We start from the raw sequence: 18,203 nt of genomic DNA on the forward strand, positions 1-18,203 counted from the left end.
CTATGCCTGTGTATAGGCCTACATTCTTTTAAAAAGAGCCAAGCTAAGGATACATTTGAAACATCATTTGCCAGTCCATTTATTTTAACTGACGTGGTCCCTTTCGAGCGTTGAGTTAACAATGTTGGTAGCTTTCCTATGCCATTGCCACGGGGTGTTAAACATTCCGAGTCGTCTACTCAGGATGTGGGGGAAGAAGTTCACATGGCAATTATTTCGAGCTTAAAAATACAGTGACCTACTGGGTTCATGTCCGCCTCTAACTAGTCAGTCTATTGCAGCTTCAGCTAAATGTTGAGTTCTGAGAGCTATTCTTTAATATCTCAGCACAAACAGATTTTCTCAATAGTGCAGACAGAGGGTATTCAAGTATCTTGGTTGTTGGGTCTGCGAATACCGAAGCTGTGCACCGCGTAGCACCAATCATCATGTTCAAACATATGATGGCTGAATCGTTTCCACCAATCACCTCAACGCATTTACTCAGTTCGCTAAAACAGTGTATGACATTTCTCTCTCAACTCCCTGTGTCCAATCACAAATGGATAGCCCAGGGGGCGTCACATTGACCAGCTTAAATAGTAAATAAGAAAACCAAGTGAATGTAAGAAAACCCGTTCTCACCGTTTTGTCTCGCATTTGGACGCAGAAGCAGGCTTGCCTGGGTAGCCTACTGTAGCCTGTTTGACAGAACTTGCTGAACAGCTGGCTGGTTACAGCTCATCAGCTGTTAAATTTCAAGAGTTTCAAGAGTGGACAAACAGTTATATAAAAGCTTATTAACTGTTATAATTGCAAGCAGTACTGAAATTAGTCGCTGACTATTTCAAATTATGGAAGAAGGTAAGTAGCCTTTTTTGGTAGCACGTGTTTTGTTCCTGGATGTCGACGATTTGATCCTTTTTCGGTTTTGCATTGAGCACGATGAAGAAAGGTCTGACTTAAACGATATGTATCCAACTTCATCGGTCTGACGCATTCATGGTTCGTCCGGCCTCGGTAGGCTAATGCCTGATTTGTTGCATAGCATGTCTGTGCTGAACTGTACAGTATGATGACATGTTACTGTCGTGATGAGGCATCACCTCACATTTATAGACTACGTCAGTATTCGCTCATGTCTTCATAAAGATATTATTTTGCGATAAAGGCACAAAGTTAGCAATAAGGTAATTCGTCAAGTTAAAATGTCTATCATCAAAATGCTTTGGCAGAAATAACTAGGCTGGCTACAACGTCTTAGGCATCGGTTTGCTCGGTTCCCCTGTTCCCTGTTGTACACGAAGACCACGTATATGCACAGGCTTTTGTTTAATCGTGTATTTTTTGATATTTTTATGTCATCACATAAATATCTGGGTTTTTTCATCGATGATACTGTCTGCTAGTATACACATTTAAATTATTGTCAAGTAAAACTGGTCTGTTATTTTAAGAATAGGCATTGTTTTTCTTTTGAAGAAAAAAGTATGGTCCAAGACACTTTTCTGTTTGGTATTGACAAAAGGGAATCCACTTTATACGCATGCTGCATCCACTGCCCTGCATTATACGGTATCACCCAATGCTACCCGTTATATCCCCCCTCACAGGTTTATTACAATTTCAAAGTCACTCACAAACCATTCCACCTTGTAAAAACATGTAGGCTGGTCCGCTTTAGGCACTTGTAGACCACACCATTGCTACATTTTAATATAGGCTGAAACCATTTTAGGTATGTGGCCCACAGGAGGGGCTAGGCACCCCCGGGTAACCAGGTTTCAAGAGTAGCAGACTTTGCCACTCCCAGTTATAAAGGGTGGGAGACCCTGGTGGCACCAACTGTGACATACAGTAAGACCCGGCTAGGTGTGTGTGCACTGAACGAACAAGGCAGAGGCTGAGGTACACAAAGGAATAACAGTTTTATTTTCACAATACTGGATAAAAAAACATTCACGGACATGGATTTGTAGATAAATCACTGGTCATCATTTTTATCAGAATACTAACTGGCTAATCGAGTCTATGCATACACCATGAAGAAGAAATTTGACAGCATGAATAGAAAGCTAAATTGCAACTTGTCCATCAGAAGTCATTGGCACGTAGCACCAATCTGATTCAGAATATCTACCATATATGCACGCATATACTTCAAAGCACACAAGATGATAGTAAGAGGAGTTCCATAAATTACACACTTGCCAGCTAGGGCCTAATCATACAGTTTTACAGTCAAATTGTCTATAGTGCCATCCCATCACTCCACAGCAACACAGTGATAAGTCTAGTGGTAGTTACACACACAGAGTTAAAGTGCTTGGTGCAAGTAGATACTTCCGATCAGTCTAAAAGTTCTTTGTGCAAATGAATAGGCTACTTAGAGGCAGCTCTCACTCAGGACAACATCACAATTGGGGACCACAGACTCTCTAGAGCATGCATATATTACTGAGGAGTTAGTACAAGTATAAGCTATGGAGGAACTAACTAATTATATTAAAAAGTATAACCAGGATGTCAACCATAAGAATGACACCATGACCAAGTATTTAGAAGGCAACCATTTACGTATTAGTCAGCATGCATTTATGGAACATGTGGACACAGAATCTGAAGGAATAGGATGCGGAAGAATGAAGCAATGGGCCTGCAATGTGCATATTATAAAGACAGTATTGAACATTTGAAATTACCTAGCCAAGTGCCCTTATTAATCAGTACGCCTGTACGGCTGGCTGCTGGAACACGTTGAAACACAGAATCCCTAGTTTCTACTGACTGGTTTATGGAGATATATAGTTTTAAGTGTGTCCCCCTTCGCCTTATAATTTGTTCTCTCCCTCTCCACCTTCGCTAATGTGTGGTGAGCTTTCTGGCACAAAATGGCTGCCTTGAATCACCCAGGTGGGTGCTACGCATTGGTGGTGGGTGAGGTGAGTTCCCCCTGACTGTAGGGCACTTTGAGCATTTCGAAAGGTGCTATATAAATGCAAGGATATTATTATAAACAGTGATGTCTTAAAAATGAAGAGGTTCGGCTATGTTCAGTGGTAAATTCTAAATGTGGATTGACGGAGTTCACAATTTGTATAAATCTGTCCACTTCAGCTCCAGAGCGCCCCCCCCCCCCCAATATAACACTATTCATAAATTTCTTTGATGACAGACTGTCCGATTTACACCTCCAATTGCTCTTTTGCAGAAACAAAAGTAACCTGTGTGGTGCAGGGTGAATGGAGATCTCCAAATGAAATAAGATAATTTCACTTGCTTTCTTGCAAATTTTGCAGCAAAGAGTTTAAAAATAGTTTCTATGGGTTTTTAAACAAATTTTTAATACTAGGAAGGCAGTGTTTTTAATACTTCCTATAGCTACTACAATGCCCACAAATGCCGTTATCACACAATTGCAGTATGTCTGTTTTTTTGCTGTTCTGATTTCTCTGTACATGTATTGTATTTTTGTTTCTGCTGTGATGTATTTAGAACAACATGCCATATTATCTGTATGATGCGCTAAAATAAATACATCTGATTTTTTAAGTAGGGCTTTCAAGGAGTGAGATGATGAAGTTCTGGCAAGAGCATTCGCATGACGCCTCGGTAGAAGAGATGATGCTGGACTCCAGTGCACTACTACTGACTCAGCATGAGCTTCCTGAGATAATGGGCCTGCTGCCAAATCTGCAGGGCACCCGTTTGCTGGAGCTGGGGGCTGGCATTGGGTCAGCCATGTTTCCAATTGCCTGTCTGTCCTTCTCTCTACCTGGCTATATCTCTGTATCATAAAGTTGGAGTGAATACTGTCACTTTTGTTTGTGCACAAACTAGTCATCATGACAGATGTTTGTAATCAACTAGTATTGGTACAAGACGTATCACATCATTTGAGAGGGTCATTCTTGTTGTGTTAATATTAATCATTTTCCATGAGAACAGTTAATGTTTTACTGTAGCCAATGTATTTGGCAAACTTTGTGTGGATTACTACTATTGCAATTTGCATCCCTGCCTTCTTATTTTATGCTAATCAATGTATTGTGCATTAGCCAAAACTTGCCAGTCTGGGCGCATTCAGATTTTTCTATAATTGATTAATTATTGATGAATTCAAGACTGTTTTGTGCAGTCATTTGAGTTTTATGAACCAGAAGTTAAATCAGCTGAGGCTGTTTATGTCTGATAGGATATGAATGAGACCTATATTACTGCCATGATTCCTCTAACCCCAGGGTCTTGAACTCCAGTCCTATTTTAGGCCTAGAAAACAAGGTACAGTATGTGGACTGTAGCACTCAAAGAAACAAGAACACACCAAACACCAGCAGGCACTGTGGCCCTCCAGCATTTGATTGCCACTAAATGAACCATCATTGTCATCGGCTTTTAACTCTGCAGGCGGTTCACTCATCACTTTGCCCAGTATGCTGACCACGTAACAGCTGTGGACTTCATGGAGAAATTTGTGGAAAAAAACAAGCAGGACAACAGTCACCATAGAAATGTAGACTTCATCCATTCAGATGTCACCCAGTTGAATTTCTCCAAGAACAGGTGACCATTGGCAATAACCATACACCAAATTCTACATCACAATATCTCATTAATCCACCTTAAATACTGATTATCTAATGCATACTGTGTGTATGGATGTTCTATAACAGTGTTTCTCAACCCTGGTTGCATGTTTTAGATGTCTGCCTGCTCCAACACACCTGATTCAAATGAATGGCTCGTTATCAGGCTTCTGCAGAGGTTGATGACGAGCCATTCATTTGAATCAGGTGTGTTGGAGCAGGGAAACATCTAAAACATGCAGGGCAGTGGGTCCCCAGGAGCAGGGTTGAGAAACACTGTTCTATAATGTTGTCTGTTGGCGAGATAAAAATAACTCCATGGGGCATATAATGCACCTCAGCATTCAAAATGATCCAAAATGTGACATTGAAATAAATGCATTTACCGATTGTTAACAAAGGTTAAAAAAAAAAAAAGGAATAAATTAATTTCAGAAGGAGAAAATTAGTAAAAGAGAAAGTAAAAGAAAGAGAGTTATATGGAGGACTAAATGCGCCAAAATTAATTAAATAAATAAATCCTTTAAATAAATAAATAATTAAATACTTAATTTTATTTTGAAATAATTAAATAATTCCCATCTAATGGCTATTTAATTATTTCATGTTGTATTTCCAAATGGCTTTTTTCATTTCATAATGACACTTTTCCGAATGACGTATTTCCGAATGGCGTTTTTATTTCCGAACTCCCTTCTTCATTATATAATGCCACTTTTCAAAATGGCAAGACCTCCTGTCAAGCAACACGACCGGGGCTGGACCTGCCCACAGATTGGGTAATCTTGTGCAACGGATTACTTGGTCTTGTTCTAGTTAGTTTGCCAACTATGCTCGTGTCAATGCTATAACGTAATATTCGGATAGGAGGAGCAAGGTAATGCATCTACTGACTATATGCAGATGGCTTCTGTGCATGACACGAAACTAGCTTGCTTCGGTTAGTGCGGCGATAGTAATTGTGGAGTACAGAGCCAAATAAAGAAAAAATATATATGTCTTTGTCCCAAACATTATGGAGTTCACTGTATGGTACATACACTCACCGGCCACTTCATTAGGTACACCTGTTCAATTGCTCGTTAACGCAAATATCTAATTAGCCAATCATGTGGCAGCAACGCAATGCATTTAGGCATGTAGACATGGTCAAGACGAACTGCTGAAGTTCAAACCAAGCATCAGAATGGGGAAGAAAGGTGATTTAAGTGACTTTGAACGTGGCATGGTTGTTGGTGCCAGACGGGCTGGTTTAAGTATTTCAGAAACTGCTGGGATTTTCACGCACAACCATCTCTAGGGTTTACAGAGAATGGTTCGAAAAAGAGAAAATATCCAGTGAGCGGCAGTTCTCTGGGTAAAAATGCCTTGTTGATGGCAGAGGTCAGAGGAGAATGGCCAGACTGGTTCGAGCTGATAGAAAGGCAACAGTGACTCAAATAACCACTCGTTACAACCGAGGTATGCAGAGAGGCATCTCTGAACGCACAATATATCGAACCTTGAAGCAGATGGGCTACAGCAGCAGAAGACCACACTAGCATGTACCTAATGAAGTGGCCGTGGAGTGTATATAAACCTTTTCAACAATGAGAATAGACATTTCAAGCTAAATGAACATAATTGGCTACATTGCCTTTTAAAACAATGTTTATAATAACTATGAAGTCAATGAAGTACAATTTTAAGCAAGATGCTTTACAGTGTTCCATAAGAGGGCATCTTACTATTTGAATGAAAATTGTACATTTGAAAATTGTAAAAAAAAAAATAAAAAAAAATTTGTAATGTAATAAAATAAGTAATTGGATTTCAGCTAAAGGAAGAGTGAAGCTGAAAACCGAAGACAAATTTTTTTTAGAAGTTTCTGGATAGAGATGAGGGAAGATATAAAACATTTTAAAATTATTTTATAATGCATGTTTTTGTCATATGGTTAATATTTGTATTTTTTAAAATAATTACTATAGATTGTGGTTCTTCTAGAAAAGCTTTTCTGAAGGTTAACAATTATTTTTTAAAGAATTGCATGCACTCTCCCAGACAATATTTCAATATGTAAGATACAGATAAATTAAGCAAATAGCAAATAGTCATCAAAAATTGCAGCTGATATGGCCACATTTTACTTAATGCAACCTTTTTCCGCAGTATTTTGTCAAGACACGCTACAGACAATTGTTTCAGCCCACATAATATCTATTCACTGCAAGCAACCATGGTGCAAGAGTCATGTTTTTGTGCTCATAACAGTTCACAATATCACCATGTAACCAAATAGCATATAAATTTTAAGCATTTTTATAACTTGTTATACGGTCAAGGACAGCCTAATGATGCACTCCATTAACATTTGCAGGTCCCTTTGCAACATTTTTCATTCATTGCAAGTAGATTTCCAGCTGTACGTACTGGCTAGGTACTCAGTTTGCCGCACTCCTGGAAAGTCCTGGCCTAAAGTGTTGAGTCTGTGAGAATATGAACCAGTGCAGTGTGAGCTGCAGACTTTTTACATTTCTGGACTGAAATGTCCAAGATCAAATGATATATGGCTGCTGTTAGCTGGCTGATCTTCTATAGGGCAAGGATTGTGATCCCTGGATTGATGCCCCCCCCCCCCCCTCCTTTCCCAAAAATAATAATAATACAGTGGACTCTGAAACTCTGGCTATATCATTATGAGGGTAACAAGATTTTTTATAGTTATTTAACATGATCACAAAACTAGTCCATGACAAAAACATGAATTAAAAATATTCTACAGTTACAAATGTTCACATGGCCAAACTAATGCTGTACTCTCTATTCAAGCCATCAGCAATGCTTTTTGACCTATGCAACTAGTACAACGTTCTGCTATGCTTGTAATTCAATCAAATGAAAAACAAATAATTGTATTTACTTTGCCATTAAAACAGTTAACGTTTTGACCTTCATCAGAATGCTGGTTACTTTTCAGACGGGTTAATTTAAAACTTGCACCCTCCGTCTCTCATAGGTGCATGTGGTTCGCTCCTAACAAGTACAGTAAACTTTAAGGGAGGTGCAAAACCCATAGGTCATAATGTACACTTTATGGTAATACTACATATAACACATTTTTGACAATACATTACATGGAGCATTATATGGTGTTGCCTGAAAATGATTTATTGAGATACTGATTACTTATCTGGGCTAAATCTTTTGCTGATATGTCTGCCACAGCTTTGGCTTTATCTTTTCAAACTGGCTGATGATGTACCTGAGCAATGAGGAGCTGGTTTCCCTTGTAAAGAACATGCTGCTTTGGCTTCAGCCAGGGGGTTACCTCTTCTTCCGGGAGTCCTGCTTTTACCAAGCAGGTTGAGTATTTTATGTTTTTACTGCTTTGGCTGTTTTGCAAATTGTATAATAGCTTTCTTGATCTTTAATTATGATAACTATTAAGCAGTGCTTAATTGAGTACTCTGTTCATTTCAGTTGATATAGACAAAGTTCTTAATTTTGTGTGCATAGTATTAGTCACTACCAAAGTATTCAATTATAAAATACTAAAGAGCCTCAAAGAGTTTCTGACAACGTATTCAATTTCTCTACACAGGAGACGGCAAGAGAGATTTTGATCCTACTCATTTCCGCTCACCAGCTGAATACAACCATCTCATGACATCTGCCCTGCAGAAGGAGATGGGAGAAGGAGGGGAGCAAGCTTTCGGTTTTGAAGTAGTCATGAGTAAATCAGTGCAGACCTACATCAAGGTGAATAGCTGAGTATTCTATCTGTGCCAACTGTCCAATTGAGAATTAGTTACAACAGAAGGAGTGGCATGTCTGTCAATTAAAACAAATTTGGGTGCCTGGCCATTAATTGGAGAAACTAATGCAAGGAATCTTGTAAAATGTATCATTGTAGCATTGTCATTGTAATAGGTAAGTGGATCAATCAGACATCATTAGCATTTACTTTTAAAATTACATTTATAAATTGAAAATAAAGATAATAAATACTTAAATAGCCATTAAATAATTATTCCAGTTTAAGCAGTGTTACACTAGATCCAGGCCATTGTGGCCTAATTTAATTTAAGAGTGATGGAACTAGATTCTTTAATATGAGGTAAATGACTTTTGAGGACAATCAGTGAGTCTTAATGTTTGGCAAATTAGAAAGTAATTATAGTGGTGCTTCTTCCACTTTTCCAGATGAAGAATAATCCAAACCAGGTGTGTTGGCTGATGCAGAAGGTCCCACGCAGTGAGTGCCACAAGGGCTTTAACACATTCCAAGATTTCCTGGACAACCAACAGTACTCCCGGCGAGGTATCCTCAGATATGAGAAGATCTTTGGAAATGGATATGTCAGCACAGGAGGACCTAGCACCACCAAGGCAAGCTCATCCACAACTAAAGGGCAGGCTCTCACAGCAAGAGTTTAAGAGCGTTTAAGTTCTCTTTGTGGTAAAATGGTTCATTAATAAATGGTGAAAACACAAGTTAATGCACATAAGTTTTTTCATCTTTTATATACATGTATGAGAACAATAGACTTTCATTTGCTTTCATGATGTGAATATCTTAAGTTATTATATAATTAATAAGTTAATATATAATTTAACACATCTAGATACATGTCATTGGCTGCAGTATAAAGTTCATGCAGCACTGGCTGAAGTCTATTTTTGAACCTGGCTCTGAACTTTATGTTCTTTTATTCATAAAGGATCATGGCTAAATGATGGATACAGATTGTGTCCGAATGTTGTCCAATAAAGGAATACGTTTTATTTTTGTGAAACTGAATTTGAAGTAGAAACACTTCTGGAAACGAAAGTGTTATCATAACTGAAGACGCAACACCTTTTACCATTTGGGTGGTTTAATGTATGTTTTTGTTTCTCATCTCTGTTGCTCTGGATCTGTCCTGTTCCATGATATCCAACTTTGCCCTTGCCAGCTATTAGAACTATGAATATTTGTATTACAGTACTACATGAATGTTTTTAAATGTTGACTAACATTTAAAGGTTTAGTATTTGATAATATGATAACATCAAGTTTATTATATTATTTAAAACGTTTTTTTTCTCTATGACACTCTTTTAGCACACAGGTTAAAAAAATATAAATATGTACATCTTGTCTCTTTAATGCGGTCTTGATGTGGGTGAACAAAGGAGTTTGTAGACCTTCTGAATTTGTCTCCTGGACAAATCGTTTTGGATGTGGGCTGTGGAATCGGGGGTGGAGACTTCTACATGGCAAGGGTGAGCACAAAGTTCAACACAGCACATGCTTTGGCAATGTGGATAGCTTTGGTATTTGGATTTAGTGATGTCCTAAATTTAACACTTGCAAGCTCCATTTTTTATCAACCTTATTTCATGTCCATCTATTTGCATCTGCATGTCTGGGGAAAAAAATAGCACATGCAATTTCCTGTAGAGTTTCCCTACCCTTCACAGCAGCAATTAGATGGGCATTTGAATGGGTGTTTTTGCCTTGATGCAATGTGGGGTATCAGGGCATGTGCACACAGGTGTCCTGAGTGCATTAATCCATTTACATCACAATGACAACTTCAATATTTTGCTACATTTAACAGAGAATAATCCATTATTTTTCCTCTTCCCCTGCTGCCTTATTTCCTTGTACTGCAATGAATGGCTTTCACATGGTTGCAGGCATGAGAGAAAGAAATGCATTATAGCTAGACTATAGTTTCAGTAAGCTGAACAGGAAGTTGAAGAGAAAATGCATTTTCATAAACTTTAATTTGAAAAATAATAATAGAAAACACAATTCCTACCTTTAGTCTTTTAATTGGCTTGGGAATGTGTTAGTTGGCTGTACCATTTGAAGCAGTTTTCATGTGTTTATTTTACAGACATTTGGTGTGAAAGTACTTGGCATGGATTTGTCTTCAAATATGGTGGAGATTGCAACTGAGAGAGCCATGAAGGAGAACCTACCTTCAGTAAGTTTCCACGTCTAATAGGCTCAGCATCGCTGCCTCTTTCAAGCATCAATAATTTGGAAATATCCTATATATATATATATATATTCAAATTTCAAATAAAAATATTGTAGACTAGCTTATAAACTTGTTGAATAGCCTATAATAATGATATAATACTAATACTCATAATCATAATGAGGCAAATGTCAACACAGTGTTACAAATTGCAAATGTTTTATTAAAATAAATTAGGCATTTAGCTTACATTTTTTACCCACAAGTGCTCCATTTGTTTTGTTTTTGCCGACTTAGGCGAAACATATGCATAGAAAATAATGAACATATCTCTTGCATTCAACCACGTTTTCCCAAATATCAGAAAACTAAAGACACTTCAGTCAAATTGAATTCAGAATACAACTTTCATGAGGCCTACTTACTACTGTACAAGTCAAGAAAGAAGATTTATAGCCTTGTCTTATCAGACTGTGGCATGGTATATGAAATGTTCTTTCAAACTGAGAACTAAAATGGGGTGGAGGAGGAGGAGTGTGCAGGTGGATAGAGTGTTATGTCACCTCTATTGAATTACATTACACAACCAAATGTATAGAAAAAGAGAACACCACAAAATTAGGTGTAACTTTTCTTAACAATGTGCTGATCAATATTTGGTATATCGGTATTCCATTTATACAAAAGATAGATCCCCATTTTTCACCTCAATTTGGAGTGACGCTCACGCTGGAGCACTTTCAAACTTTCAAGGCACATAATACCAGTCCCAGCTTCTTTTCACATCAAAGTTGGCAAGTTTGGTTCATGCAAAGTCAGAGAATGGTATTTCATGTGCCGCATAACTTGTGGGTTCCCTATCACCCAGAGGGGGTCACTGGTGTGCAATGAGATGCTATTCTACCATCTGGGCCTGCTGAAACCCTTCCCTGGACAGCACCAGAGCCAAGTGTGCGCCACCCTGTGGGGCTGCTGGCCATAGTCAGTACTGGCATGGTCTAGGTTTGATGCCAGAACATCAGATCCATCCATGCACTAGAATAGTGCCTTAACAGGATGTACCACCCAGCGGCCCCTGAATAATAATAATAATAAATATTCATATGCATACGTAGACGCTCAAAAATGAATATGTTTCCAAGTGATGTATCCTTTCCATTGAACTCTCTTCCATAAATATGTGCTTTAAAAAAGTGTCACATCTGCAAATTATTTTTAATTTACTTGGGTTGGATAAATTGGATTTCAACTGCTAATGAACCACACCAAGTGTGTGATAAGTTACCAACTGAGAGATTGGGGCTGTGCCTTCCAAAAGTATAGGAATAGTAGAGTGAAATTTGTTATTTTTGATATATACTCAAGGCATTTGGATTTGAGATTAATATGAGACAATAAGCTATTACTTCATGGTATTCACATGTTTGTTGTACATTTTACAGAAACAGTGTTTTTTTTTTGTTGAGATCCCCGTTTTTGTAAAATAAAGTCAATGGATGAAGTTAAAAGTAAATCAAAGCAATAATGTCTAATGTTACTGCATTTAAGGGCTACATGACCAGTATATTAGTTGTGTAACCCTTAAATGCAATAACTGCGTCAAGTCTACAACCCATTGACATCACCAAACTTCTGGTGGTATATTCTTTGGAAATACTTTTCCAGGCCTTCACTGCAGCTGCTTTCAGTTGATCCTTGTTTTGGGGAGGAAACTTGTCTTCTTAATACATTCTCCTGTCCAATCAGCTTACAGATGAGTTGTTTTTCAGCCATAGTTAGTTCTCTGGTCTTCATGATTATGCGTGTCTCCTGACTCCAAATGCCATCACCACAGATGAAAACAAAGGCTAAAGCCAAGACCAGACACTCACTGTTCTTATGTGTGAACAAGCCATGTAAAAGGAAACACCTGAGCAAAAGTTAACTCTTGTAAGTCATCATTGAGTTATTTTGCACAGCTGAAAATGGGGGGAAACATGAAATAAAAGTTGATTGTCAGTATTTTTGTCTCATCTGTTGAACATATTGATTTCACATCCAAACAACTTAAGTATAAAGAAAAAATAACAAATTTCACACCACTATTCCCATACATTTGGAAGGCAGTGTATAGTGACTAACTACTGTAGGTGATAGTGATGTAAACGGCAAGAAAAACACATTGCTTTTGCTCTATTGGTGTGTGGTCCATTAATGTATTCTAGGGTGAATTAGATTCAGTGCAAACCTGGGTGATGTTCACATATTATAACAGTTTTTAATTTGCAATTTGTATTTTATCCAGGTTCAGTTTGAAGTGGGAGATGCCACCAGGAGGGTCTTCAAAGAAGGGTCTTTTGATGTGATATACAGTAGGGACACTATACTACACATTGCTGACAAGCTTAAGCTCTTCAAAAGCTTCTATGTGAGTATTTCACATCTATAATCCATAATGCCTCATGAGTAAAGTACAGGATAATTTCCCATTTTTCTTTAAAAAATAAAAATAATGCACTAAATTTGGTTCCCATAAGGTACGTTCATTATTTGACACATAACAATAAAGGGATGGTTCTCTTTCTGTGATTACTTGATATTATTTTGATTCCAGGAAATGTATTGTCACTGCACAAGTTTCTTTGGAGTTACTTAAAGTTTATGATCTTGCCTTCAATGACTTCTTGTCTCTAATCCACTGTAAAGCCAGCAGGCCATCAGAAACTTCCCTAACTAATCAAAATATGCTTCATCGCACATAGAAACTGTGCCTGCTTGGCAAGAATAGTTAATGTTGTTTTTGTATCTCTCATCAAATGAATGCGTAATGTGTTTTAAACTTTATAATTTAGTGATTATAAGTTGTGCTTTAATCTCCCAACTTGACATGAGTTCAGTCATTACATTTGTATGAATTGTATTTTAGTCCCTCATTGACTGTGTGTGTGTTTTAGCCTCTCATTGGGTTTGTGTGTGTTTTAGCCTCTCATTGAGTTAGTGTGTTTCAGCCTCTCATTGAGTTAGTGTGTGTGTTTTAGCCTCTCATTGAGTTAGTGTGTGTGTTTTAGCCTCTCATTGAGTTAGTGTGTGTGTTTTAGCCTCTCATTGAGTTAGTGTGTGTGTTTTAGCCTCTCATTGAGTTAGCGTGTGTGTTTCAGCCTCTCATTGAGTTAGTGTGTGTGTGTTTCAGCCTCTCATTGAGTTAGTGTGTGTTTTGTTTGCAGTCATGGCTGAAGCCTGGTGGGAAAGTGCTGATCAGTGACTACTGCTGTGGGGAGATGCCATGGTCACCAGAATTCCAAGAATATGTCAAACAAAGGGGGTACATCCTGTTCACCCCACCACAATATGGGAAGGTACTCCATGCACATGTGCTTTGAAAATAGTGACAAATATATTTCCAAGAGTACTGAGCAACGCAGAGCTGTAGTATATAAATGGCTGCATGCAGTACATGGTTTTGTTTTTTCCAGTTCCTGGAACAAGCTGGGTTCTCTCGTGTCCGCGCAGAGGACAGGACCTCACAGTTTATACAGGTGGTCCGGATAGAACTGGAGAAGGCAGAGGCGATACGAGAGGAGTACATAAAGGTAAATAAGTTTAACACTTTTCAGGGTTCCTCACAGAAATTCCATAATGGTCACTGACTCGCAGTCCTTAAAACCTTTTTAAAAAAATTTTATTTCAACGTCTCCTTCAACAAATAACAGTTCAAATAAATCTGTTCATAGTTGCCAATTGTAGGACACACAGGGCAAAAAAAATGTATTACATATATGAATGTACACATGTGATGCCAGTTATGCGAAGAACATTTAAAAAACTTTGGACACCATGTTCTTTTCTTGTATCTTATTAAGGCTAATGTAAATGTAACTGAATTATTTATCATGAAGCCCTTAAATGCATCCCATAATATCTGAGTCAGATACAGAAATTCAGTGAAAGTATAAAATATTTGTCCACAGAATCAGTAGTACTTCAGTTTTGTAGTAATGCAATATTAAACTCCAATCTTGTAGGCTGTTTTTGTCATTCAGTAAATTGTCATTGGAAATAAGCAGCATGATAGCCACAGGTTCTCATACGGAAAATATACCATTTCTGCACTGAGAGGGAATTTGAGTTGTCAGTAATGAGAATATGATCTTCTGGTCAAGGATAAAGTATATTCTGTATCTTTTATTAAGGTTTTACTATACACTATTTAGTCAAAATTAGCAGTAAACTGCTGCACAGCCATGGTTTATTAAAAGCCACACTGACAATCTCAATCTGTCAAATTTCTGATTCTATACCCAATTCATATTTTTGCCAGTTAACCAATCATAATTCAAACAATATTCCAATCATGAGTCGTATTTCCCTCCCTGTGACTGGGGAATACATTTATGCAGGTGGTATGGAATAAGAATTTGGTGGCTTCTATGGAGAAATGGACACAGAGAAGAGTTGGCAGTTGTAATATAAATTTAAAAAATGATAGAAATTGACATTTTTGTGAGACCAAGTGAGGTTACTGAGTTAGATTGGAAAAAGAAGCAATCTGAAGCAATCATATTTGGGTAATACAGACTAGTGCCTACCAGTGCCATGGTCAAAGCAGTTAACATTAGTGAGGCTATTTAACCATCTGGCTAATTTCCTGTTAATCGTGCAGGAACTCTCGCTAATATTATGCTAAATTTAGCCTAAATTAAGTATTTAAGTATGTGGACAATTTGTTTTCTATAACTTTGTTTCTGTGTAGGCTGTAGCTAAGATTCTAAATTTGGTAGACTACTTTTCTGAAAGTTGGTATTTCATGGTAGTCACATAAATATGGCCATGTGCTTCCAAAAGATAAAGTATTGTTAATTACTGTTACTTGACATTTTACATTTCAATGATAGTGTGCCAACTCAATAAAATTTGGACAGAATGCTGTAGATAACTAAATTATATTTTAATATTTGATTTACACACTAAATACTGTTCCTTTCATACACTGTCAACGTTCATTTGATCTTGCCAATGGCCATCCCATGACCATTACAAAATGTAATGCCACTGACAAACCAGAGGTCAATTGTTTTATTTAAATCTATGTTTTCCCCGTTGAAGCCAATGGAGCATTTGTCCCTTCATCATTGCTAGGGGAATTCCATGATTCCAGACCTCATACAGCAGTTACAATGAATTGTTTTTTTGTGGCATTTTAACAGATTATTCAAGGATTGCATACCTTGTATAGTTGAAATGTATTTAATTATTTAAATTTTTCTACCAGGAATTTTCTGAAGAAGACTACAATGCTATAGTGACTGGCTGGAACGAGAACCTGCAGCGCTGCACGACAGGAGATCAGCGCTGGGGGCTGTTCTATGCTGACCGAGACTAAGGACTCACTCCATTCGTACATGAACATAAAAGAAACACTGTTTGATAATTCTGCAGGATCAGTAAAGCTGGCCGTATACTCAGTAAGAAGAAAGAACTTCAGGATTGAGAACCACCAGTGAACACGTCCACGAACACCATTGTCGGTATACTCAGTGAGAACACCACACTGTTTAATGTCACTCTACGCCACTGTGGGGGTGCAGAATAATTACGAGGCAGCTATTAACCGGGGCTGGAATCTCGCCCAGACCTCCGTCTCGCGGCTACGCCATGGATGTATAAAAAGAATGGCTATGTGAGATCACAACACAAAACAAAAAGTTTAAAGTGGCTTTAGTTTATATAGCTACGCAAAAGAAGAAAACAAGCGTGAATCCGCAATAGCTGCGACCGCAGACACGCACACACCCTCACACAAACACATGACCGCTTCTTTGACTCATGACCAAACCTTCCACAAAATCTTGTGAAAATCTGTGAATCCATTCGGGAGTTATGCGCCTTTTTGTGATAGGCCACGCCCATTGCCACGCCCCCTCTTGGTCAATCGGCCTTGAAAGTTACTCAGCTCTGCCATGCCAAATTTCAGCCTCCTGGGGCGAAAACTGTGGCCACTACGGGGTGGGACACTTTTTTTAGGACTAACCGACCAACCAACCACCCAACCAACCGACCGGCCGACAGAGCTATTGCTGCGGTCGCAGTTAAAAAAAGAAGAAGATGGTACGTTCGCCCTCTAAATCAGAGTAGGATGGAGAATGGAGAGTTTTGTCTGTACATTCGGCAAATGCGGAGTTTAGACGAGGGGGTCCACTTCTCTTATTTCCGAATGAGTGCTAGACATTTTGATGACTTGCTAAAACGAGTAGCACCATTCATCAAACATGCGGGAACTCACAGAAATCCCATCTCTACAGAAGAGAGATTGGCATTGACTCTCCGTACATTAGCATGTGAAGTCTGCCCTCTGAACTCTCAACTGTGACATAACCAACCATGTCATATTTGGACCAATAGCTGAGAGGCGGAGGTTGGAGAACAAGAAAGACATTTTCTAAAAGTTCTCCCTGGCGGCCGTCGCACACTGCACCGTGAGAACACACAACACCATGTCTTTTTGTTCTTCAGTTGTTCTCATTGCGCCTTTTTGCTCAAAAAGTTCTACTTCTTACTAAGTATACCGCCTACTTAACCTGAACTGGATTTCTCAAATGAAAGCTAAAATCGATGTCTTAAAACAGTGGTTCCCAACCTGGGAGGCCCGACCAGGGGGGCGCCGACGTTTCACAGGGGGACGCGAGGCCCTCTTGATTTTAACAGTAAAAAAAATGGAATCTGTGGTGGGGAAAACATGTAAAAAATATAATGAAGTCAAAGCAAAGTTAAAGGTAGACTCTAGGAGGTGACATAATGAGCGGGGCAAAGCCAGAGATAGTTTAAAAACTGATGAGAGACTGCACTGACAGGAAACCCTGTCATGAGCACAGCATGTTACATTTAGAAATTTGCATTGCATGCTGTATCTTTTTTCATTCTGTGCAAGATAAATTGCTTCCTGGGCAATAAGTTTAATTTCATTCATTCAGCTAGTTATCATTGATAATTTAATAAATTAAACCACCTTACTAGGTAGCTAGGCTAGTTCAAAATAGAAATGAAAATAGTCTTAGCTAGCCGGCTAGATGTAGAAGATTTTTGCTAAAATGCTAAAATCATATGGACGTAAAGCTTACCAGAAAATAGTTGCTTACCTTCAGCTAATGACATTGTGCTGATATACCCCTGAATAAAATCTGTTTTCTTCCACAAGATGTATACAAATATACATAAAACTAGCCTTATTTTATTATTTTGTTTTGATTAAACAAAAGCTAAATCTATCCCAAAATGCAGCCTGTTGTGTTCACAGCAGGACTTCCTGTCAAGTGTCAAATTCTGTCCAGTCAAATTTTACGGCTAAGCTGTTACCAAGGACAAATCAAAGATCATGTATTACCCCATTTTTAGCCTTGCACTGGTTACCGATTGCATTCAGGGTTGATTGAAAAATTTTATTCGTTACTTTTAAAGCTTTGCGTGGTTCGAAACGTAAGTACATAACTGAGCTTTTGTCTCCTTACAAAACCAGTCACCCTCTGAGGTCATCAGACAGATCACATCTGGCTGTTCCAGACTCTACACTGAAGATAAAGGGAGATCGTGCTGTTTCAGTTACAGCCCGTAGGCTCTGGAACAATCTCCCTCGAGACCAGGGGTTCCCAAACTTGGTCCTGTGGCCCCCCTGCGTATGCTGGTTTTCTTTCAAACCAGTCACAATCCCAGA

General features: G+C 38.4%; 1 protein-coding gene across 4 annotated transcripts; it reads left to right on the plus strand.

Annotated features, from left to right (window-relative positions):
- Nucleotides 1–599: 599 nt before the first annotated feature.
- On the plus strand, nt 600–17,760 carry LOC118223416 (phosphomethylethanolamine N-methyltransferase-like). Of its 4 annotated transcripts, XM_035409911.1 has the most exons (13): nt 601–843; nt 2,893–2,921; nt 3,536–3,713; nt 4,387–4,542; nt 7,773–7,909; nt 8,149–8,306; nt 8,751–8,936; nt 9,723–9,812; nt 10,433–10,522; nt 12,804–12,926; nt 13,723–13,854; nt 13,972–14,088; nt 15,768–17,760. In XM_035409911.1, exons 3-13 carry the CDS (start codon nt 3,553–3,555, stop codon nt 15,876–15,878), a joined length of 1,461 nt encoding a protein of 486 aa, XP_035265802.1. In that variant the 5' UTR covers nt 601–843; nt 2,893–2,921; nt 3,536–3,552; the 3' UTR covers nt 15,879–17,760. The 4 variants fall into 4 exon arrangements, with proteins under 4 accessions (XP_035265799.1, XP_035265800.1, XP_035265802.1 ...); XM_035409908.1 differs by lacking the exon at nt 2,893–2,921 and having other exon boundaries at nt 600–843; nt 3,533–3,713; XM_035409909.1 differs by lacking the exon at nt 2,893–2,921 and having other exon boundaries at nt 600–843.
- The last annotated feature ends 443 nt before the right edge of the window (nt 17,761–18,203 follow it).

This window comes from Anguilla anguilla, chromosome 3, assembly GCF_013347855.1.
Source record: "Anguilla anguilla isolate fAngAng1 chromosome 3, fAngAng1.pri, whole genome shotgun sequence".
Taxonomy (NCBI): Eukaryota; Metazoa; Chordata; class Actinopteri; order Anguilliformes; family Anguillidae; genus Anguilla; species Anguilla anguilla.